Source organism: Schistocerca piceifrons, chromosome 6 (assembly GCF_021461385.2).
Source record: "Schistocerca piceifrons isolate TAMUIC-IGC-003096 chromosome 6, iqSchPice1.1, whole genome shotgun sequence".
Lineage (NCBI taxonomy): Eukaryota > Metazoa > Arthropoda > Insecta > Orthoptera > Acrididae > Schistocerca > Schistocerca piceifrons.
The window spans coordinates 41454654-41479882 of record NC_060143.1 but is presented as its reverse complement, the minus strand read 5'-3'; the positions used below and the strand labels follow the sequence as shown (position 1 = coordinate 41479882).

The 25229-nt window shown below is 39.2% G+C and overlaps 1 protein-coding gene across 1 annotated transcript in view; it reads right to left on the bottom strand.

The window, feature by feature from the left end:
• Positions 1 to 25229, bottom strand: part of LOC124803104 (long-chain fatty acid transport protein 1-like) — a 164420-nt gene that overhangs the window by 55978 nt on the left and 83213 nt on the right. The window contains exons 2-4 of the mRNA XM_047264262.1: positions 14274 to 14424; positions 13949 to 14186; positions 1211 to 1439 (exon numbers count right to left, since the gene is read on the bottom strand). Of these exons, the coding sequence (XP_047120218.1) occupies positions 1211 to 1439; positions 13949 to 14186; positions 14274 to 14424 (618 nt within the window). The remainder of the gene's footprint in view (positions 1 to 1210; positions 1440 to 13948; positions 14187 to 14273; positions 14425 to 25229) is intronic.

Genomic DNA, 25229 nt, shown 5'->3' with positions numbered 1-25229 from the left:
TGATAAGTAGTATTTTTGTTTGTCTACGAGTGTGTGTTCAATGTTTTTCAGTGTTCGTTTCACATTTGCCTGGAATCGTGTAGTTGGATCTGACTTAAGTTTTTGTATTGTGTTGGTGTTTATGTATTCCTTGGTTTTTGTGATGTATTGCTCTTTATCCACGAGTACTGTTACATTGGCCTTGTCTGCTCTTGTTATTAATACGTTGTTGTTTGTTAACTTTTGTTTTAACCTTTTCATAGTAGCTGCTTCTGTTTGGTTGCTCTTATTGTGTGTCTTCTGTGTTTGTTTTATTATGCCTTTTATTTCTTCTTTTACTAGTTCTCTTGTCAGTCCTATGTTTATTTCGCAATTATTTTGTTGTTCTTCACGTGTAAGGATGTGTTCGGTTTCTACTATGAGATTTTCTATGTATTGATTGTTCACCTTGCTATTGGTGCAGTGTTTCAAACCTTTTTCCAAGAGCATTTTTTCGTTTTCGTGTAGTTCTGTCTCTGTTAGGTTAACTAAGCATGGATGGAATGAGTGTTGGTGTTCATGTGGTTTCACATTTAAACTGTAAATGTATTTTTGCGTCTTTTTTACTGTTAGTTTCATTATCTTGTGTTTATGTTTGTTATGTAAATGTTTCATTGCTATGTATGTGTTGTGCTCAGTTTTTTCTACTAGTGCCATGAAAACTGCGGCGTTTCCTACGTTTTTTGCCAATTCTAGATGAGTCTCATAGAGCATCATGTTTAGGTGCTGTTTTTTCGAATAGAGCATCTTAATTTCATGTAGTAACCAATATCGTTCTGCAAATGATTTCGACTTTTGTGCCACTGTAGAACTGTTTTTAACCTTTACATTAATGTAGCTTGGAATTAAATCGTTCTTTTTGCATGTTCTGTTGAATTTTATATGCTGTATCGTCTTATGGAGTCTCAGATGTATTTTCATGAACCTGTTGTACACGTTGACAGGGAATGCTTGACATAGCTGTATTGACATCTTCAATTTTTTGGTCCTGTCCTCCTCAGTTGCGCGTAATACTACGGTATGTTGATGATTTTCACTTATGGACCGTCTGACCGCGTATGGCACTAAAATTGTGTTTTATTCAGTTGCTGTCAGACGGTCCATAAGTGAAAATCATCAACATACCGTAGTATTAATAATAAAGTTCAGGAAATAATGCATAAAATGTCTAATATCTGAAAAAAGTACACACCTTGTATGTGTTATGACTGCAGCTTTGGGAAAACCTGTAGTGCCAGAGGTGTAGATGTAGATAAGCTTGTCACTAAGGCTACATGTTGGGTACTCAGGAGCACTACCATCTACTGATGTTGCCAGTTCATTACCAAGATTTGTAGCAGTGGCAACCACCTCAGAACTAACAGTTTCATTAAGCTGATACAGCGGCTTTCCTGCTACTGTGTCTAGTACTTCACTGATAGCTGAAAAGTAATGCATCCAAATAAACATGAAATGTTTCCGAAACAGAATAATGTTAATGGCATGGAAAAGAATTACTGTAATATACATATCAATATTATTCATCATATCAAAGAGCTCCGTGACACTGTAGCTTGTATGTGTTTTGGACTGTGAAACAATACACAAAAGAATTTGTAATTTATAAGAGTAGTTTTAGTCATAAACTCTACATGTAACAATCACATCATTGGACACATTCAGTAACCTATTTAACACTTGTGATCATTTGGTTTTAGATAATTTATAATAAATTTAATAAAAGATAGTACAAGGCAGGATATATACTCATTGAAAAGTAGGCAAAACAAGTGGTGGCAGTGTATGAAGGGACTAGAATGCCAAGAGGCACAGCATCAGGAAGTTGTGGGGCAGGGATGCTGGGAATAAAGGAGTAAAAAAAAGGAAATGAGCAGGGAAAGACAGCCAGATGCATTGGCAGAGGGCAGCAAACAAAGAGTGTGGGAGGCGAAAATGGAGAGAAGTGATAGGGCAGAGGGGGTGGAAACTGTTGGGTGAAGTGTGTGGGGACAGTGTGTTACCATAGGTTGTGGCTGGGATAATTATGAGAGCAGAGAATGTGTTGTAAATATAACTCCCATCTGCACTGTCCAGAAAAGTTGGTGGTGGAGGGGAGGATCGATGGCCTGGGTAGTGAGGCAGTCATTGCAATCAATCATATTGTGCTCAGCTGCATGTTGTCCCCACAGGGTGATCTACCCTGCTTTTGGGCACAATTTGGGGGTGGCTTCTCATCTTGGTGGACAGCTGGATGGTAGTCATACCAATATAAAAAGCTGTGCAAAGATTGTAGCAGAGCTGGTAAATGACATTGCTGCTTTCACAATTGGCCCACCCCATCATGGGGTAGAATAAACTTGTGACAGAACTGGAATATGTAGTGCTGAGTGAGTGGACTGGGCAGGTCTTGTACCCAAGTCTTCTACAGAGATAAGATCCTTGTGGCAAGGGGTCGGGGTTGGAAGTGGTATAGGGGTGCACTAGGATGTTGTGGATGTTGGGTGGGTGATGGAACACCACTCAGGTAGGATGTCCCTCATTTCAGGGCATGATGATAGGCAATCAAAGCCCTAGTGAAGGATGTGGTTCACTTGTCAAAATCCAGGGTGGTAATGGCTGACTAAGAGGGCACTATGTTGTGGCTGGTACTTTGTGGTAGTGGGAGGATTAGGGCTGTGAAATGAAATGACACAGGAGATCTGTTAGAAGACTAGGTCTGGGAGACAGTGCCTGTCTGTGAAGGCCTTGGTGAGGCGCTTGGTTCACTGAGAAAAGGAGTTCTTGTTAACCTTAAAACACATTCTCTGCTCCCGTAATGATCCCGGCCTCAACCTATAGTGTCATAGTGTCCCCACATCCTCCATCCAACAGTTTTCGCCCCTCTGTCCTATCATATCCTTCCCATTCTCATTTCCTACCATCTTTGTCTGCCACCCTCTGCCAGTGCACCTGCTCATCTTCCCCTGATCCTCTCCCTTTTTTGCTCCTTTTTTTTTCCATCTTTTTTCCCCACCCTCCTGTCCCACAACCCCCTTATACTGCACCTATTGGCATTCTAGTCCCTGCACACTCCACCAGAAAGTGTTCCTCTCTCCCCCCCTTACCTATACACTACTACCCTTTCCCATATCTGTCCCCTCCAGACTGTTGCTTCCATCCCGTGTGATAAATGAATTCTGGGCCAACCTGCCGGAGTTGGTAGTTATATGTGTGTGAGATGTGCTAGCTTGTGTGTGTGAATGGTGTGTGTTTCTTTTTTGCTGATAAAGGCTGTGGCCAAAAGCTTTGTTAAGTGTCTTAATTATGCCTTTCTGCAACTTAACGTCTCTTCTTTATGCTAAGTCACACACCATCCTACACTGTTGATATTCCTATCTGAAGTTTCCATTGTTTGATTTTGTCAAACAGGTTTTCTTCCACCCTAAATTCCAGTGACGTTTTCCTCTGTTACTCTTCTCTACAGCATTACTCTTCTGAGTACTGTTTTTTCTCTTCTTCCCTCCTTTATTCACTGTTTTTGAAACAACATCTACTTCCAAACTACACTGTATCAATGATTGTCTGCACAGAAAACAAGCTTCATGATCATGCGGATTTTTGATGCAGCATCTGCCCCCCCCCCCCCCCCAGATTCTATCCTCTGACAGTTATATTTATTTCTACTGATCCTCCCTCATCCCTCACCCTGATGTACTTCAGTGTTTTATTTTCCATACCTGCCTATGCCACATGAACTTGTGATTCCTTTTCTCTTACATTTCTGTACATTTTTATGTTGTTTTGATGCATTTTGTGTGGTTTTATGTGTGCGTATATTTTTTTGTATCTGTGCATGTTTCTGCTTACCTGTGCATGTTTCTGCATGTCTTTATGAATTTTTTATGCATCTTTTCTCTTCTTCAGTTCCTCTCACAACCATCAACATCTATTTTGCCTATTTCTGCATCATTCCCATTTAGTTTACACCACTGTTGCCACAATGGATCCCTGCTCCATCTTTCTGCACAAGTTCAGAAAATTATTTCCTTCCCCGTCTAAATCCCAGTCCCACATTCTGTTTTGCAAATGCTGCATAAACCATAGAATCAGCTAAAAGGACCTAATTAAAAAGTTCCTTTCTCTAGATCCCACCCCTCCTTACACAATAACCTACACCTTTTCAGATTCTGCCATTCCCTGGTCCTTACAAACCTGGTACTGCAAAAACACATCTCCATGGTACAGGCATCTCAGTACCTCCTCTACTACCTGTGCAAGATACTAATACTCTGTAATCCGTGCTCCAGACATCACTTCACCAAAATTGAATCCCTTGCTCTCCAGCACCTGGAGGAGCACTCACACTAATACCATAAGTTATCCAACCTGCTGCCATCCTACTGCCACCTCACAGCACCACTAGCCAACCCCGGTCCGACCCTCAGCATTCCTCCTTGCCCACCCCTCATAGCACCTACATCCTGCCTTTTCAACTTGCCATAGCCCCCAAAATTCCCTGCCGTAACAATGTTGTTAACCCTTCCACCAAAACCCTCAACTTCACAATAGTTTCAGTCCTATCCAAAGGCCTCACTTTTATTCCTACACCCGAATTTAACCATGCCGGTCTTGTGAAAGTCCTGCTTTACTCCTGCTGATTCCTATGTTGGAAGCACTTCTCTGCCACCAATCCTTCCAATTGAAACCAACCTAATTCCAACACTTGAACCCTGCCTCTCCCATTTCATACCACCATCCAACTATGATCCTCCTCCCCTCCTACCAAACCACTCGCTGGTTTTCTTCCGGGAATTCCTTACCTCCAACTTAGCCCCACCATCCTTCCCCAGGCCCCTTCCTCAGAACACCAAACTTTTAGCAGAAAAAAGAATAACCATACACAACCCCAAAACAAATCCTGACCTAGTAGTCCTACCTGCAGACAAAGGTTCCACCACTGTTTTGAATCATAGTGATTACATGGCAGAAGGCCTCCACCAATTATCTTATTCCTCCACCTATAAACTCTGCCAGAGTGATCCCATCCCAGACGTCCAACACAATCTCCAATCCCTGCTTAAATCCTTAGTCACTTCCCAGAACCTCTCCCCTGAATCCATTTCCCTTCTCCTCATCCCTATGACACCTTGCACTCCCACCTCATTCATTCATGCTCCCCAAAATCCACAAACCCTACAATCCTGGATGCTCCATTGTGGCTGGTTAATTGTGCCCCTACTGAAAGAATTTTGGCCCTCATTGACATGAGACACTACATTACAAGCAACTAGTTGGAGGAGTTGGTCAAAGACACTGACCACTTTCTTCTCCGACTCTCCTCCATCCCCACCCCTTTAGCTCCTGGATTTCTACTTGTCACTGTTGACACCACCTCTCTATACACCAACATCCGTGATGCCTGTGGTCTTATCACTATTGAACACTACCTTTCCCAACATCTTTCAGACCCCAAGCCCACTAACTCATTCCTCATACACCTTATTAAATTTATCCTAACATGGCACCCCCCCCCCCCCCCCCTCATGCCAACCTGTTTATGGGCCATCTAGAGCAGACCTTCCCAGCCTCCCAAAATTCCAAACACCTAGTCTGATTCAGGTTCATTGATGATATCTTCGTGATCTGGATTCAGGGCCTTCACAACCCAAGCAGCTTATCTTGCATCCCATTCACTTCGTCATATTCAATCCAGCATGCCACTTTCATTGACACTGACCACCTACTCTGATGGCTCCATCCACACCTCTCTCCAACTTAAACCCACCAACCACCAAAAGCACCTGCATTTTGACAGTTGTCAACCCTTTCACACCAAAAAATCCCTCCCATACCACCTGACTGCATGGGGACAGCTTATCTGCAGTGACAAGAACTCCCTTGCTCAGTATGCTGAGGGCCTCATCAGGGCCTTCACAGACGAGCACTATCCCCCAGAGCTAGTCTGCAAACAGATCTCCTGTGCCATTCCCCTCACACCCCCAATCCTCCCATGTTGTTGTTGTTGTTGTTGTTGTTGTGGTCTTCAGTCCTGAGACTGGTTTGATGCAGCTCTCCATGCTACTCTATCCTGTGCAGGCTTCTTCATCTCCCAGTATCTACTGCAACTTACATCCTTCTGAATCTGCTTAGTGTATTCATCTCTTGGTCTCCCTCTACGATTTTTACCCTCCACGCTGCCCTCCAATACCAAATTGGTGATAACTTGATGCCTCAGAACATGTCCTACCAACCGATCCCTTCTGCTGGTCAAGTTGTGCCACAAACTTCTCTTCTCCCCAATCCTATTCAATACTTCCTCATTAGTTATGTGATCTACCCATCTAATCTTCAGCATTCTTCTGTAGCACCACATTGCAAAAGCTTCTATTCTCTTCTTGTCCAAACTATTTATTGTCCATGTTTCACTTCCATACATGGCTACACTCCATACAAATACTTTCAGAAATGACTTCCTGACACTTAAATCTATACTCGAAGTTAACAAATTTCTCTTCTTCAGAAACGCTTTCCTTGCCATTGCCAGTCTACATTTTATATCCTCTGTACTTCGACCATCATCAGTTCTTTTGCTCCCCAAATAGCAAAACTCCTTTACTACTTTAATTGTCTCATTTCCTAATCTAATTCCCTCAGCATCATCCGATTTAATTCGACTACATTCCATTATCCTCATTTTGCTTTTGTTGATGTTCATCTTATATCCTCCTTTCAAGACATTGTCCATTCCATTGAACTGCTCTTCCAAGTCCTTTGCTGTCTCTGACAGAATTACAATGTCATCGGCAAACCTCAAAGTTTTGATTTCTTCTCCATGGATTTTAATACCTACTCTGAATTTTTCTTTCATTTCCTTCACTGCTTGCTCAATATACAGATTGAATATCATTGGGGACAGGCTAAAACCCTGTCTCACTCCCTTCCCAACCGCTGCTTCCCTTTCATGCCCCTCTACTCGTATGACTGCCATCTGGTTTCTGTACAAATTGTAAATAGCTTTTCGCTCCCTGTATTTTACCCCTGCCACCTTTAGAATTTGAAAGAGAGTATTCAAGTCAACATTGTCAAAAGCTTTCTCTAAGTCTACAAATGCTAGAAACGTAGGTTTGCCTTTCCTTAATCTTTCTTCTAAGATAAGTCGTAAGGTCAGTATTGCCTCACCTGTTCCAGTGTTTCTACGGAATCCAAACTGATCTTCCCCGAGGTTGGCTTCTACTAGTTTTTTCATTCGTCTGTAAAGAATTAGTGTTAGTATTTTGAAGCTGTGGCTTATTAAACTGATTGTTCGGTAATTTTTACATCTGTCAACATCTACTTTCTTTGGGATTGGAATTATTATATTCTTCTTGAAGTCTGAGGGTATTTCGCCTGTTTCATATATATCTTGCTCACCAGATGGTAGAGTTTTGTCAGGACTGGCTCTCCCAAGGCCGTCAGTAGCTCCAATGGAATGTTGTCTACTCCGGGGGCCTTGTTTCGACTCAGATCTTTCAGTGCTCTGTCCTCTTCACGCAGTATCGTATCCCCCATTTCATCTTCATCTACATCCTCTTCCATTTCCATAATACTGCCCTCAAGTACATCGCCCTTGTATAGACCCTCTATATACTCCTTCCACCTTTCTGCTTTCCCTTCTTTGCTTAGAACTGAGTTTCCATCTGAGCTCTTGATGTTCATACAAGTGGTTCTCTTATCTCCAAAGGTCTCTTTAATTTTTCTGTAGGCAGTATCTATCTTACCCCCTAGTGAGATAAGCCTCTACATCCTTACATTTGTCCTCTAGCCATCCCTGCTTAGCCATTTTGCACTTCCTGTCGATCTCATTTTTGAGACGTTTGTATTCTCTTTTGCCTGCTTTATTTACTGCATTTTTATATTTTCTCCTTTCATCAACTGAATTCAATATTTCTTCTGTTACCAAAGGATTTCTACTAGCCCTCATCTTTTTACCTACTTGCTCCTCCCATAACTCCCAAGAATCGGCCACAAAGACTGCCCTCTTGTCAGCCGTAACTACCCTGGACTCGAATAAGTGTTTCGCATCCTTCTCCAGGGCTTTGATTAGCTATCATCACATCCTGAAATGAAGGACATCCTACCTGAGTTGTGTTCCATCACCCACCCAACCTTCACAACATCCCAGTCCACCCCTATGCCACTCACAATACCAATCTCTGTGGAAGACTCAGGTGCAACACCTGCCCAATCCACCCACTCATCACTTCTTATTCCAGTCCTGTCGCAAGTTTATCCTACTCCATGCAGGGTCGGGCCATCTGTGAAAGCAGCCATGTTATTTACCACCTGTGCTGCAATCATTGCACAGCTTTTTATACTTGCTTGACTACCAACCAGCTGTTCATCAGGATGAATAGCCCCTGCCAAACTGTGCCCAAGAGCAGGGTAGACCACCCTGTGGCACAACATGCACCTGACCATAGCGTGCTTGATTTCAGTCGCTGCTTCACTACCCTACGCATCTGGATCCTCCCCTCCACCACCAGCTTTTCTGGACTGTGCAGATGGGCGTTATCGTTACAAAACATTCTCCGCTCCCATAATTATCCCGCACTCAGCCTATGGTAACATACAGTCCCCAGGTCTCCCACTCACAGTTTCCGCCCTCTCTGACACTCTGCCAGACAGTGTTCTTCTCTCCCCCCAGCCATCCACTATTATCCGTTCCCCTTCTCTGCCCCCTCCAGATTGCTGTTTCAATACCACCACATGATAGTTGCATTCTGGTGTGTGTGTGTGTGTGTGTGTGTGTGTGTGTGTGTGTGTGTGTGTGTGTGTGTATTTATTTTGACTTAATGTGTCTTCTATATGGTAAGTAGAAATCTTCTCCTTTCCTACATTGTTGATTATTAATAATAGGATACACACAAGCAAAAAGAATGGAGGACACCGGATGAAGGGCACAGGAACAAGAACAAAACATACAATTGGCTCCCACACTGGTGAACGTGAGCGCTGTCAGGCAGACAAATCACGTGCTTATGGGAGGTGTAGGCTACACAAAGCTGGGAGAGTTCTGAGGAAAGAGTGGTAAAGATCTGCTGAAACAGCTATCTTCAATTTTTTGCAACTTGTCCTAAATTCCATAAATAGAAAGGAATTAAATTGTGGATTGTTTTTAGACTTATCAAAGGCCTTTGATGTCATCGACCATAAGTTACTGCTTAGGAAGTTATATGCCTATGGGATACGTGGAGTTGCCCACAAATGGTTTGAATCATATCTGTCGAACAGGTATCAGAAGGTGGAGACAGGCCATGCAGATAGGACATATTCATCAAGATTCGAGAGAGTTTTGTATGGAGTACCCCAGGGATCTGTATTAGGGTCATTACTGTTTTTAATATTTATCAATGACCTACCAGTCAACTATCTGAAGCAGAGGCAGTACTGTTTGCTGATGATACAGATTTGTTTGTTAAAGCAAATAGTGAAGCTGACTTACAGGAAAAAGTCACATTAGCAACAGACGAAGCAGACAGATGGTTTAATGAAAACAGACTCATTGTGAATGCCAAAAAAACAATGTGGATCAACTTCAGACATATTACAAATAAAATAAAAACTAACCTTACAGTAGAACTGGCCAAGTGTAAGATTGAACAAGCATCATACAGTAAATTCTTGGGAGTATGGTTTGATGAACACTTAAGATGGGAAAAGCATGTAATATCATTGAACAAAAAATTAAGTCAAACTTGTTATATACTTAGAATGCTTAAAAGCTCATGTAATATTAAATCAGTGTTATATGTTTATTTCTCATTCATGCACAGTTTATTAAGATACAGTGTACAGTTTTGGGGGAACATCAGTCTAACAAAACATTCATTTAGACTACAAAAGAAGGCAGTCAGAATAATAAAAGGTATAGGATATAGAGACTCTTGTAGGCATGCTTTCAAAGAATTAAAAATCATGACACTACCATCCTTATACATATATGAAAGCATATGTTTCTTAAAAGAACACGAGGAATTTTCTACATTAAACAGAGAATTTCACAACTACGAAACAAGGAATAGGAATGATTTCCACAGAGAAATTCATAAAACAGCTATGTATCACAAAAGTGTACTATACCAACCCAAAATCCTCTACAGTGCTCTCCCCAAAGAACTAAAAATAATACCAAAACTGCACATATTTAAAAGAGAATTAAAAAACATGTTATTGAGCAATAGTTTTTACAGTATTGAAGAGTTTATGAATCATTGACAATAAAAGCGCAGTTAATATTTCCCTGACATAATACGAGGGCCGTTCAGAAAGTAACCTCCGGTTGATTTAAAAAAATACACCAAGTTAAATAAAAATATTTTAATATATACATCTTACAACTACATCTTTGCACTATTTTTCTACATAGTCTCCATAGCGATTGAGGCACTTATCGTATCTCTTCACAAGCCTTGAAATTCCTTCTGCATAAAAATCACCCGCTTGTGCCTGGAGCCAGCCTGTGACCGCATCTTTGAGCTCTTCGTCGTCATCAAACCGCTGTGACCCGAGCCATTTCTTCAAATGCATGAAGAGGTGATAATCACTTGGCGCCAGGTCTGGGCTGTAAGGTGGATGGTTGATAATGTCCCACTTGAAGGACTCAAGAAGGGCCGTTGTTCTGCGAGCACCCATCGTGCACAGAACTTACGGTAACCCAATCTTGCTGTCACTATCTCGTACAAGAGAGTCTTAGAAATCTGTGGAAAACCAGTAGACAACTCCGACATTGAGAAATGTCGATTTTCACGAACTTTTGCATCAACTGTCTGAACGAGTTCGTCAGTCACCAATGATGGTCTACCACTCCTCTCTTCATCATGAACGTTTTCTCGTCCACTTTTAAATAAACGTACCCATTCACGGACAACTCCTTCACTCATAACTCTTGGTCCATACACGGCACAAAGCTCACGACGAATAGCTGCTGCAGAATATCCTTTGGCTGTAAAAAACCTTATGACAGCACGCACTTCACATTTGGCGGGGTTTTCTATTGCAGCACACATTTCAAACTGCCACAAAAACTAAGCTAGCGCAGGTACGACGTTCACTCGACCACGGCTTGATGCCGACTGACCTGTTGAGTGCGTGAACGCACAGATGGCGTCGCTACTCCCCCCACAACCCGCACTGTGACCAATCGGAGGTTACTTTCTGAACCGCCCTCGTAAATATGTGTAATTGCTCACATTTAAATACTTGCTGTTTCTATGAAAGTGTGAAACAGTGTTAATGTAAGAATGGAAATAATCTTTGATGTGAGAATCACTAGCTTCTTTTTTTTTTTTTTTTTGTACGTTGTTATCCTACTTGTATATTTTTATGTTAATGTTCTTATAGTTCTATTAAAATAGTAATGTCTAAGTGACAAGTAAATTCAATTATAAATTTTCATGTACACGTATTTTAAATTGTAATGTTTATTGACAAGTCCTATGTAATTTTGATGATGTACTACAAGGACGCTAATAAACTGAATTGAATTGAATCGAATCTAGAATGGAGAAATAGAGTAAATGTATTGGGACGTTATTGAAATTGAAAAATTACAGATATGATTAGAAAGAAAAAATAAAAGACAGAGGGAAGTAGAAAGCCAGTAAGTGGGGTGATTGGTCAGAGTTTGTTGAAGGGAATAAGTGCCAAGCGACAGGTAGGGGAAGAGACATTGGTGTGGGGAAGACAGAAAAGCTGGATGAGGGCAGTGATTACAAGAGGTCTGAGTCTAGGAGTTGGATGTGTGAGTGTACGTTTGCCAGCTGTGTGGTGCAAAGAATCTGTAGTGGAGTGGAAAAGGGACTGGGAATAATTCCAGATGACACTAGATCTGAAGTAGCTGGCAAACCAACAATGTCTATCTGAATAGCTTGCACTACTAATGAGTAATTGTTTTGGCTCATTGTCACAGGATAGTGGTGGCCAACATATGATTGTGTAGTTTTTTGTTACCCACACAATGTTGGGCAATGGTTGCAACAAAGCTGGTATGTGAATACTGCTATGGCATTGACAAGACAGGGACAAGAAATTATCAGTGAATGCATGGGACATATCCCACTCCTCAATCACTCACAGGGACACGGCCACTAGGGCAAGGGACTGCTAGCAAGAGTGGCATATGGGCAGACATGGATATTTACAAGATGGGGATATTGCAGAATGTCATGCTTGGAGGGAGGAGGGTTCATGAGGATTTGGAGGAGGATATTTTCATTTAACAATATGAAGAATAATATTAAAAATTCTCGAAGTTAGTATGGAGACATTGTGTGGCATAGAAAACAGAGTTTCACAATAGCAAAATTAAGTTAAGATGAAACAGTAGCTTCTTTGTTGCAGTTAACTTATGTCATTACATACTAGTATTACAGTAAACCATGACTAGGCTTGGAGTATGAACTAGCTAACTTTCTCCACCTTACACAGCACAACATCTCAAATATTCGCAGTTTCTTCTTCTCCAGTTTCCCTGCATTCACTTTATTTCAACTATTTACACCAGATTGACAGTTTATAGACCTTTTTCACCAATTACATACCTATAATTGGTCGCAAAAGACTTATTTTGCTGTATAAACGTTTCTTCATCAATACTGTTGTTTCACATAACTTCTGAGAATAACAACTATCATGTAACTGTGGTCCATTTTCACACCATAATCTATCTTCACTGGAATACAAACAATAATTCCAGAGTTCGTGGCTGATGTGAGTCAAAGTGTCTCCACCAACAAAATAAAATTGGAAACAAATTACCTCAATATCTAAATTCATGAATTGAGAAGTTGTGTTAGCTACAGGGCAAGCTGAACAACAAGTAGTAGCTTAATGGAAATAAGACTCAGTATTTACAGATATAGGAAAGTATTTCTTTGAATAATACTATAATAATCTAGTAAATAAATTAACTGCAGAAAAACAGCAGCCATATTGCAAAACTGAGAAGGCAGCAGCTATTTTTTTCCTTTTCAAAATAGCAGCTTTCTTTCTAATTTATGTCATTAAATTTGGATAGCATAACATGAAGCAGTAGAGTGATAGTTTACTGTTAATACAGGATACAGATTAAGTTAAGTTTCTGAAATAACTTGCTATTTCTTTGTCTTTTGTTAATGTATATCTTGACTCATTCCATATCCTTCCTTCTTGGGGGGGATCTACAGAACTTGATGAATGAATGAATGAATGAATGAATGAATGAATGAATGAATGAATGAATAGTTTTAACTGTCATGTTGTTTTCTACTGATGCAGCTGCTTTGTTTTACTAGTGCCGAATGTATACATGTGGGGTAAGTTACAAGTTTTTTTAGCAGTGAGAACATACAGGATGAAGTTTCAATGTTTTCACCACTCATAATAATTTCCAGTTTACTGATAGCTGATTTAAAACCTCTGTTGTTGTTGGTTTGCCTTTACTAACTTTCTAGATAAATTGGGTTAGAAGTACACTATAAAAATTCAGTGTATACGACTGATGCCCCAGTCCAGTGGTTTACATGGCTGATCGATAGAGGACCTAAATTCAGTTTCCTGTGACCTACCCATTCTTTTCCAATGTGTGGCTTGTACTCTAAAGCAACATCAGTATATGACTAATACCAGAGGAGAGAATTTCAAATTACTTCAAAACATTCTTGGCCTGATCTGAAAAATATCACTTCATCATATTACAATCTTTAGAGACTAAGAATTTCATGCTTGTCCTCAATTTTCTACATTTGCTGATTAACTTTATTACTGATTAACTTTATTTACTGCGTAAACATGGGATTTACAAATATGGGAACAACTTTTGATAAGATGACTGATTTTAATACTAATTATAAATTTTATTGTAATACATGTGACCACATGCAAATAGTTTACATTCTAATTTCAACATTGATACTGTAAATAACCATATACATATATGCATAAACATATATATTACCTTCTGAAACTTCAGAGCCAAATATAATAGCACAACTATTGGCAGCTGTAATGCAGTGAGTCAGTGGTGCCTTTCGGAGGTTTGAGTTTATAAGAGCCGCCACGACACCAATTTTTGCAAGACCAAGCCAAACAAAAACAAATTCTGGTTTGGAATCCATCATTACAGCAATGCAGTCTCCTTTTTTGTAGCCTTGTTTTTTGAAATAATTTGCTATTTTATTTGTATATTTTTCTACCTAGATGGCATGAAATGAAACATGTTGGTTATGTGTTTGCAAGATCCTAATTAACTGAAATTTAGGAAAAGAATTGCATTGAATTACCTCAGAAAAGGTCCACTGCTTATTTTCAAAGTAGAAGGCAACTTTACTTGGATTTCTACGGACCACTTCTCTGAAAATTTTTGGTATTGTGTGTTTGCGCCAATACATAAACCTCAGCTGATTACTAAATATAATAAATCGATAAAGAGCCCTGAAATATTAAAAGAAAATAGTGTACTATTAAATATATGCATTTGTCTGTGATGCTACATTACAAGGCAGCTTTATGAAATATTATGTACAAATTAAAAATTAACCTTTTTTGCATATTTTTCTTGTATACTTTTCTGAAGAGGAATCATCTTTACTCCATAGCACTGAAGCTAATGAAATGATAGTCTCCAGCATTCATGGTTCAATTACAATCTTAAAATTATTCTGTTTCAAAATTTCAACGAAGTTGTTACCTTCTGTTGACAATTGGCATTTCACAGTATGTTGTCTGTGCCTGCTTAAAAATGCGAACAGAAAGGAATAAAGAAAATTCATATTTGTACTTCGTCACTGTGAAACCATGTCTGGTGATTGATTTTTACTACCTGCTCCTTCTCCAATAGTAATGCATTATTTATTGTCCAAAATTCCCATGTGTACCTTTGAATTCTAAGTGCTGCACAATATTATGATGACACGTATTTACAGATGTTACAACACAAAACAGAAACTACATAAGTCTTCACTGAGAAGATAAAAAGTGTAGTCTTTTCTCAGTAAGGGTTATGGTACAGATTAGCCTGGATATTATCTTCATTCCAAAAGAAAAAAAATGTACTTTATAATATTTGTTTTTTCTTTCTGTTCCTATGGTAAAACATTAGACAGTGTCCTGCATTCACTGCTTAGGACTGTAATGTCTTTTATATGTAAGTAACACACCGGAAATGTTATAGAATAATAATTAAAAAAAAAACTGTATTGTTTCCTGGTGCCTTGAACCAAAAACTTAATTAGATTTGGATTTCATTCACTACAGGCTGATTGTATAAAGCAGTTGAACTTAGAAGAACATGAGAAGGGAATCTGGATGAAACTGAACTTTGAAATATTCATTGCATAAATATTAATCTCAGGTCATACAGTCATGAAGTAGTATTATAACCAACCACACAAATCTCCCAAATCAAATGCAGCCATCATTCCACAATCTAATCTATACTATTATAGTGTGTCCATAATTATAGTTCCAGTTTCAAAATGCTGTAGAAACACAACCACAGCTCAGAGTGACATTAAATTAGAACAGCATATTATTGATGCAGGTGGGAAATCATGAGGGGAAAAAAAATTAACAAAAATTCTACCAATAGGTGGCACTGTAAGCGTCTTAACATAAATGGGATCCGCTAAAACTGACAGATCAATTCCACTATTGTGGCTATGGATTGAGTTGCACATTACACCATCCATGCTCTTCATTAGGAATGATTGCACAAATTTGGCAATTCATAGTTGTGCCACTGGTAGTTAGCTAAGCTCATTGACAATGACAAGGTTGTATCACACTGGGTAGGAGAAAACAGTTTTTTATTGTCCTGAGGCAAAAACCACATAAAAAGTGAAATGACATTGGTTTTTAATTGTCCTGGGGCCAAAAGCCACATAAAAAGGAAAATTAAGTCAGTTCGTAACTGTCATGAGACTGGTGCAAAACTCAGAATGCTGCCACCATTATCTGCCCAAAGTTGAAATTGAGAAGCAGCATGTTCTACAATAGATCGAAGTGTCTCAGGGGTCACATTCAGAATGTTTTGCTCAACGCATGACTTCAATTCAAATATGTTCATAATTGGAACACTGAACACAACATCTTTCATATAACCCCACAACCAAAGTCACACAGATTAAGATCAGGTGACCTGAAAGACCAGGGTATAGAGGAATGACGGCTAATAATTTTAGCATTTCTGAAATGTGTGTGTGTACCAGCCACTCCACTTGCTGCGCAGTGTGTGGAGCAGTGCCATCTTACATAGAAATGATCTTATCACACATCCATGCTGTTGAAGGGCTGGAATGACGATTGTGCACAGAAGACTCTCATAGCATTTACCAGTTACAGTACAGGTAACAGGACATGTAGGGGTCATCTCCTGTGTATCTCCTATATACACCAATACCATTTCATTGTGCAAAGGTGCTTACGTGGTGTGGATTGATAGCATTATTTTTGTTTATCATATGGCTGTTTTATATCACCACATAATCACCTTTGCACAATGAAGTGATACCAGTTGATGTGCATGTGGATGTGGATTTTCAATTGCACATATTTTCAATTCAGCATACTAATATGTCCTTTGAGATGAAATGGACTATATCTGTCCACATAATGTTCCTTGGCCATTCACGTCCACTTCCATGCAAGCAAGAAATTCTAGAGCAGTCTTTTTTCTTGGTGGCTGCTCAGCTGGAAGCAACTACTGAATATGGGTGATTTTGTATTGGTAGCAATGCAGGACGTTTTGTAGGATTTTATAAACTGTGCTCACAAGCATGTCCAATGTTCAAGCAATTCCCTGTGCACTTCATGTTTGCAGACCAGCACTTGACCCCTCCTACAAAGCTGTGGCAACATCTTTGACAGGCATTGGAACAACTGCTTTCCTCCCTCTGCCTTGCTGCACTTCAAAAGGACCTGGCTCTTTGAGTCTTGTAATCATTTTCTCTGGGTGCTTGGCAGACATTGGACCAGTGCCTTTTTTCATACCCTTAAGTGTCTGGAACTTCTGTAGGGCTGCTGGTGCGTAGTCATCATTCTTGTGAAAGAGCTTTACCAGCAGAGAGTGGTCCTCCATGGAGTCATATTGGACATCTTGAACCCAAACTGAGGAACTGCCACACACTGTGCATCAGTTTGTATGTATAGTCTGAAGCTCACAGCATTGTCTATTGACAAAATTTTTGTTAGTTTTCTTTTTTGTTCCATTACATCTCCCCTGTGTCTGTAATATGCTATTAAAATTTGACATCATTCTGAGCATTGGTTCTCTTTCTACAGTGGTTTGAAAATGGAACTTTAATTATGGACACCTTGTATATAAAAGACAGGTCATCATTTAAAGTTGTTACTAAAACATCTCAAAAATTTCTTCAACAATTCACTTCCAATTTTTACACAGCGCTCTAATAAATATTTGAATAGACACAGGCTACATATTTTTTTGAAATATGTATAACATGTGAATTATGCGTCTAACCATACATACTGTATAAAGACCAGTCATTGACTGTTATCAAAAATTCCAGAAGTTCAAATTTTATATATGCTCTATTATATGTATTATCAGACACAGCCATGTACCTTTTAATATATACGACACATAAATATTTACTTAATACAAAGAGGTACAGTTAATTGAAAAAAATCTCAAAGTTTTTCAGCAATTTGTTTCCTATTTTTGCATGATACTCTAATAAATTTCAGACTGATGTAGGCTACATATTTTTCAGATATATATGGTAAATAAATATATATGTAATATTTAAAGGGGAAATGCTGCTAGCAAGAACCTCAAAAACTTCTCAACCAGCTTATTTCAAATTTTTACACAATTCTCTAACAAAAATTCAGGTAGACATTGGCTGAACACATTGGTGTGTTCAAAAAGTCATGAAATATATTTTTTGCTATGCTGCTATTGGTCGCCTGGCACGTAGGTCGGCTGTGTTAGGTGGTGGGGACAAGGGGGTGGGGACAAGGTGGTGGGGAAGCAGAAGCTTTATAGTGCACCAAATGTCAGTCTGCTCTGAGCACCAGTAGCATCAGCATGACTGAATAGGGGCACCTCTGCTTTGTGAGCTCATCACAACACGTGGATGGCTGATGCAGTTGAACAATGTTGGGCAATGAAGTTCTGCACAAAGCTCAATAAAAAGCCTTCCAAGATGCACACAATGCTAAAGCAAGCCTACAGGGAGTCTGCAATGAGTAACGGGCAAGTTACAAGGTGGGTGAAGAAGTTTAAGGACAGCCAAGAAGGGGTAAATGATGGCCCTTGCTCTGGAAGATTATCGACAAGCAGAAACAAAGACAATGTGAATTGTGTTTATGAATTGTTGAATTCTGACAGCTGATTGAGTGTTCGGTTTTTAGCTGACACACTGAACATTCTAAAAAGTTCTGTGTTCAGCACTGTTATGAGGAGCTGCACATGAGAAAGGTGTGCACCAAGCTGGTACCAAAAATTCTGTCAGATGAACAAAAGGCCAGTCAGGTGGTGATCATGAGTGAACTGTTGGAATGTGTGGACACTGAACTGGATTATTTGGACAACATCATTACTGGCAACAAGACATGGACTTCTGCATGCGACCTGGAAAAAGTGCCAAAGTTCAGAATGGCACAATCCAAAGTGAAAATTGACAGCAAGGGTGTGGTGCACAAAGAGTTCTTACCACAAGGACAGACCGTTAATGTTCTTCACTATGTTAATGTCCTGAAAAGATTTAAAAAAGTATCCTCCAAGTGCAAAAAGACACCACTACTACCTGGCTGCTGCATCATGACAATGCACCCAGCCACATGTGTCTCCACGTCAGCAAGTACCTGAGCAAGCACAACTTGGCAGTGCTGCTGAAGGCACGCTACACACCTGGCCTCTCTCTGCTGGACTTCTTCCTGTTCCCCAGGATTAAAATCACATTCAAAGGATGCTGTTTTGAGAGCATTAAAGTCATTCAAAAGGTTGCGACAACACTCTTAAATGAGATTCAAGTTGAGGCCTTCCAGGGAGCTTACCAGTCGAGGGTGAAGGGCTAGAAAAAATATGTAGATGCTAACGGTACTACTTTGAAGAATTTGAAGCTTTGCACATATCTCACCGATAAATAATTATATATATATATATATATATATATATATATATATATATATATATATATATATATATATATATATATATATATATATATATATATATATATATATATATATATATATATATATATATATATATATATATATATATATATATATATATATATATATATATATATATATATATATATATATATACCTTTTGGACACACCTTGTACATGATGTAAAGGGGAAACATTGTTAGCAAAAAATCTCTGAAAATTCTTGATGCTTTTACTTCAATTATTTACATGATACTCTGCTAACACTGAGATGGACATAGGCTATATGACTTTTTAAACAATAGTGTTCAGATTTTTATGTTAAAACTGACTGTAAGAATCAAAGTGCTGTGCAGAGAAAATGTGTGATTTCATTTTCCTTCTCACAGTCAGTTTTTACTTAGATATCACGGTATTTAAACCATTAGACAAATTGTTTCTTCCATACATTCTTTCTCCATATGCATATAATTTTAAACATAAGCTGCAACACAAAATTGTTATGTTTTGTTTTCTTCACGACAGTCTATTTTAAGAGGAAAGAGGAATACTGTATTGATGGTGTTATCAACTTATGATTATAATACTACTGTACTATGGAATCTAAATCATACAAAAATTTGCAATCTTATCCACTCACAGATTAAATCTACAAGAGATACTACAATTGAAGCCACTATTGTCACAGATCTAGAGGACTCACCTGATCCCAACTAATTTACCCATTCATTTTACGTGACTATTTCCCATTCAAGGTTTTGTTTGCAATACCAATAAACAAGGCTCAGGGTCAAAAAGAAAGAGGGGGAAGGAGGCAATGGAGAGGGGGAGGGGCGGGCGGGAGGGCGGGCGGGCAGGCAGGCAGGGATAATGTTCAGGAGACTTTATATAATGTGGAAATGTTTGGTTTAGTTTTGTTTCTCATAGTAAATTTTAAATACATCTGCACATTTAAACAAGTAGACAAATTGTTTCTCCTATATATATCCTTTCTCCCTATTTATAATTTTAAACAAAAGTTGTATACACAACAATGTGCTGTTTCATTTTATTGCTCACTCTCGGTTTTAACAGAAAACAGGAAAGTCATATTTATGGTTTATTGGCTTATGATTAGAATATTACTACAAAATCTGAATCATCTGAAACTTTGTAATCCCATCAATTCAGAGATTGAAACCATGAGAAATGTTGTCATTCAAGCAGCTATCCCCACATTCCATATACCAATGATCCCAACCAATTTACCCATTGATTTTAAGCAATTTTAGTTCCCAATCAAGGTTTCCTTTACAACACCAATATAAAAGCCTGAAAGTCAAAGAGAAGAAGAAATAACCATAGTAAGGAGCAAGGAGGAGATGGACAGAGAGCAGAAGGGAATGGAGATTAGGATGTACATCCATTTCGAAACATATTTAGCAACTGTGAAGCATTTCCAGGTTTGTTAATGACCCCATAAAACAAAAAATTTTGTTTAATGCAAAAATCAAATGAAAAGAAATAAATAATAAAGAAGCTTCCACAATGAAAGGCAAACGTCCTGAGTGAGTCTCTGTCCAGCACACAGTTTTAATAAGCCAGGAAATTTTTAATAAAGAAGCTGTTGTTAACACTCCCACACTGTTTAAGTTTGAAATAATTTATTTGATCTGTTTGGCATAAGTGAATTATGGAGAATATTGGCAAAGGTAAATAATGAGTGTTCATAATTTTTATGAAACTATTTCTTGAAGATGACTAAATTAATGTGAAAAAATTTAAAAGCATTTCAGATATTTCAGAGACACTTACCAACAGAAAGATAAAGGGAAACTTGAACCATGTATAGTGAACAGTGAAACATACGGAATTCGACACCAGCCAACAATCTTTAAAGTCTCTTCGTTTTTGGTGCCAGATCCTAAAATCAACATGATTCAGTATTTCAGCAATCCAACTGCCTGCCTTCTTCAGGAGAATACTGCTGCTGCATCCCCTGAAAACTGATGCCAAGACTGCAAACTGTCATCTTATATAGGCATCAGTACCATACAGGGTGCATGCACCACTCATCACAGTTGCAGCCATCCAGGGCTGAGCTGGTGGCACTGCCCTAAGTGGAGAAAGGTTTAAATTTTGCTTCCCCTCCAAAGAGTGTTCCTGTTACAGAATTTATCTGCCCTGTAGAACAAGCAGTATATATCTTCCCTAAATACCAGGCAGAAGACGCAAGGCAAGAAGTGCCCCACAAGTTGTGTTGGGCTCGGCTACCATAGGATAATATCTCTTCTACTGAGAGAGAGAGTGCAGCTATTTGTTCCCCTTAGGAATGACGACAAATTAGTAATTTTACCAGCTGACAAAGGGGAATGCCAGGGTTGTATTAACATGGGATGATTATATCCTTAAAGCGGATTTACTACTCAACGACCTAGCTTACAGGAGACTGTCTAGTGATCCCAAAGAAAGGACTGTGCAAGATGCTTTCAGTTTTGAGAAAGAGCTCATTGTCTGAAGATTTACAGAAGAAACTTCATCCTAGTGCTGCTGTTCTGCCTAGGTTGTATGCTGTGGCAAAGTTACATAAGGAAGGGGTTCCTCCACACCCTATTATTAGTAATTTTGGTGCACCCACATATAACCCTGTAAAGTATTTCACATCAGTACTAAGCCCACATGTTGGCAATTGTGAACACCATATCTCCTACTCTGTGGATTTTATTCAACAGTTGAAATTTTTGTGGCTGGGTCTTTCAGATTTACTAGTGAGTTTTGATGTGAATTCTCTGCTTCCAGGCATCCTTTTGGAAGAGTCCCTGTGATTAGTGATAAACTAGATGAAGAGTTGGTTGAAACTTTTTCATCATATGCTGACATACATATATTTTTCATTTAATGCCAACAGTGTAATTAACAAAAATTTAATTAGCATTGTTTATTCATATCATTCCCTTTAATTTCCATGAAAACAAGAGCTCAGTAATTGCCTTTGCACCTTATTTCACATGTTTCAATTGTAGAACTGTATGATAATGTTTTTTTGTAATTAACAACAACTTCTGTAATTGTAATTGGCAAATTAGCTATTCACAACAATACATCAATTGTTAGTAAAAGTACATAAGACCCATGATAAATCACGTGGAAGGCCCAGAAAGAAAGAAAGATCTTTAGCAGCACTGTGACAATTTTACACCTGAACTGTACCTGACTTTTCATGTCCTTTCAGAACTGCTATGTCTTCTGATCCATTTTCACTTAAGGAACTTACAGGAAATGACTGCAGAGATACAATGAAATGAAGATCTGATCAGCATTTATTATTTTGAACAAACTGACTTATACCCACCAAATTTCAAGAACATAGATACGAAGCCCATGTCTACCACAGTAGTACAAGTTTATATGCCAATTAGCTTTGCTGTTGATGAAGAGACTGATGAAATGTATGATGAGATAAAAGAAATTATTCAGATAGTGAATGGAGACGAAAATTTAATAGTCATGGGTGAATGGAATTCTATAGTAGGAAAAGGAAGAGAAGGAAATGTAGTAGGTGAATATGCAATGGGGGTAACGAATGAAAGAGGAAGCTGCCTGGTAGAATTTTGCACAGAGCATAACTTAATCATAGCTAACACTTGGTTCAAGAATCATTAAAGAAGGTTGTATATATGGAAGAAGCCTGGAGATACTGGAAGGTGTCAGATTATATAACGGTAAGGCAGAGATTTAGGAACCAGGTTTTAAATTGTAAGACATTTCCAGGGGGCAGATGTGGACTCTGACCACAATCTATTGGTTATGAACTGTAGATTAAAACTGAAGAAACTGCAAAAAGGTGGGAATTTGAGGAGATGGTACCTGGATAAACTGAAAGAACCAGACGTTGTAAACAGCTTCAGGGAGAGTATTAGGGATTGATTGACCAGAATGGGGGAAAGAAATACAATAGAAGAAAAATGGGTAGCTTTGAGAGATGAAATAGTGAAGGCAACAGAGGATCAAGTAGGTAAAAAGATGAGTTCTAATAGAAATCCTTGGGTATCAGAAGAGATATTGAATTTAATTGATGAAAGGAAAAAAAAACAAAAATGCAGTAAATGAAGCAGGCGAAAAGGAATACAAACGCCTCAAAAATGAGATCGAAAGGAATTGTAAAATGGCTAAGCAGGGATAGCTAAAGGAAAAATGTAAGGCTGTAGAGGCTTATCTCACTAGGGGTAAGATAGATACTGCCTACAGGAAAATTAAAGGGACCTTTGGAGAAAAGAGAACCACTTGCATGAATATCAAGAGCTCAGACGAAAACCCAGCTGTAAGCAAAGAAGGGAAAGCAGAAAGGTGGAAGTAGTATATAGAGGGTCCATACAAGGGTGATGTTCTTGAGGACAATATCATGGAAATGGAAGGGGATGTAGATGAAGATGAAATCGGAGATATGATACTGTGTGAAAGTTTGACAGAGCACTGAAAGACCTAAGTTGAAACAAGGCTCCGGGAGTAGACAACATTCCATTAGAACTACTAATAGCCTTGGGAGAGCCAGCCCTTACAAAACTCTACCATCTGGTGATGATGTTGTTTGGATTGTGGGGTGCTCAACTGTGTGGTTATCAGTGCCCGTACACATTCCCAACCTTTTCTCAGTCCAATCTTGCCACTTGAATGAATGATGATGAAATGATGAGGACAACACAAACACCTAGTCTACCATCTGGTGAGTAAGATGTATGAGACAGGCAAAATATCCTCAGACTTCAAGAAGAATATAAGAATTCCAGTCCCAAAGAAAGCAGGTGTTGACAGATGTGAAAATTACTGTACTATCAGTTTAATAAGTCACAGCTGCAAAATACTAACACAAATTCTTTACAGACAAATGGAAAAACTGGTAAAAGCCGAAGTCAGGGAAGATCAGTTTGGATTTTGTAGAAATGTTGGAACATGTGAGGCAATACTGACCCTGCGAATTATCTTAGAAAATAGATTAAGGAAAGGCACACCTACGTCTCTAGCATTTGTAGAATTAGAGAAGACTTTTGAAATGTTGACTGGAATACTCTCTTTCAAATTCTGAAGGTGGCAGGGGTAAAATACAGGGAGTGAAAGGCTATTTACAATTTGTACAGAAACCAGATGGCAGTTATAAGAGTTGAGGGGCACAAAAGGGAAGCAGCGGTTGGGAAGGGAGTGAGATAGGGTTGTAGCTTCTCCCCGATGTTATTCAATCTGTATACAGGGTGTTACAAAAAGGTACAGCCAAGCTTTCAGGAAACATTCGTCACACACAAAGAAAGAAAATATGTTATGTGGACATGGGTCCGGAAACGCTTACTTTCCATGTTAGAGTTTATTTTATTACTTCTCTTCAAATCGCATTAATCATGGAATGGAAACACACAGCAACAGAACATACCAGCGTGACTTCAAACACTGTTACAGGAAATGTTCAAAATGTCCTCCGTTAGCGAGGATACATGCATCCACCCTCCGTCGCATAAAATCCCTGATGCGCTGATGCAGCCCTGGAGAATGGCGTATTGTATCACAGCCGTCCACAATACGAGCACAAACAGTCTCTACATTTGGTACCGGGGTTGCGTAGACAAGAGCTTTGAAATGCCCCCATAAATGAAAGTCAAGAGGGTTGACGTCAGGAGAGCGTGGAGGCCATGGAATTGGTCCGCCTCTACCAATCTGCTGTTGAGAAGCGTACGAACACTTCGACTGAAATGTGCAGGAGCTCCACCGTGCATGAACCACCTGTTGTGTCATACTTGTAAAGGCACATGTTCTAGCAGCACAGGTAGAGTATCCCGTATGAAATCATGATAACATGCTCCATTGAGCGTAGGTGGAAGAACATGGGGCCCAATCAAGACATCACCAGCAATGCTGCCCGAACCTGTGTTGATGATGTGATTCCACAATTGCGTGCGGATTCTCATCAGCTCACACATGTTGATTGCGAAAATTTACAATTTGATCACGTTGGAATGAAGCCTCATCTGTAAAGAGAACATTTGCACTGAAATGAGGATTGACACATTGTTGGATGAACCATTTGCAGAAGTGTACCCATGGAGGCCAATCAGCTGCTGATAGCGCCTGCA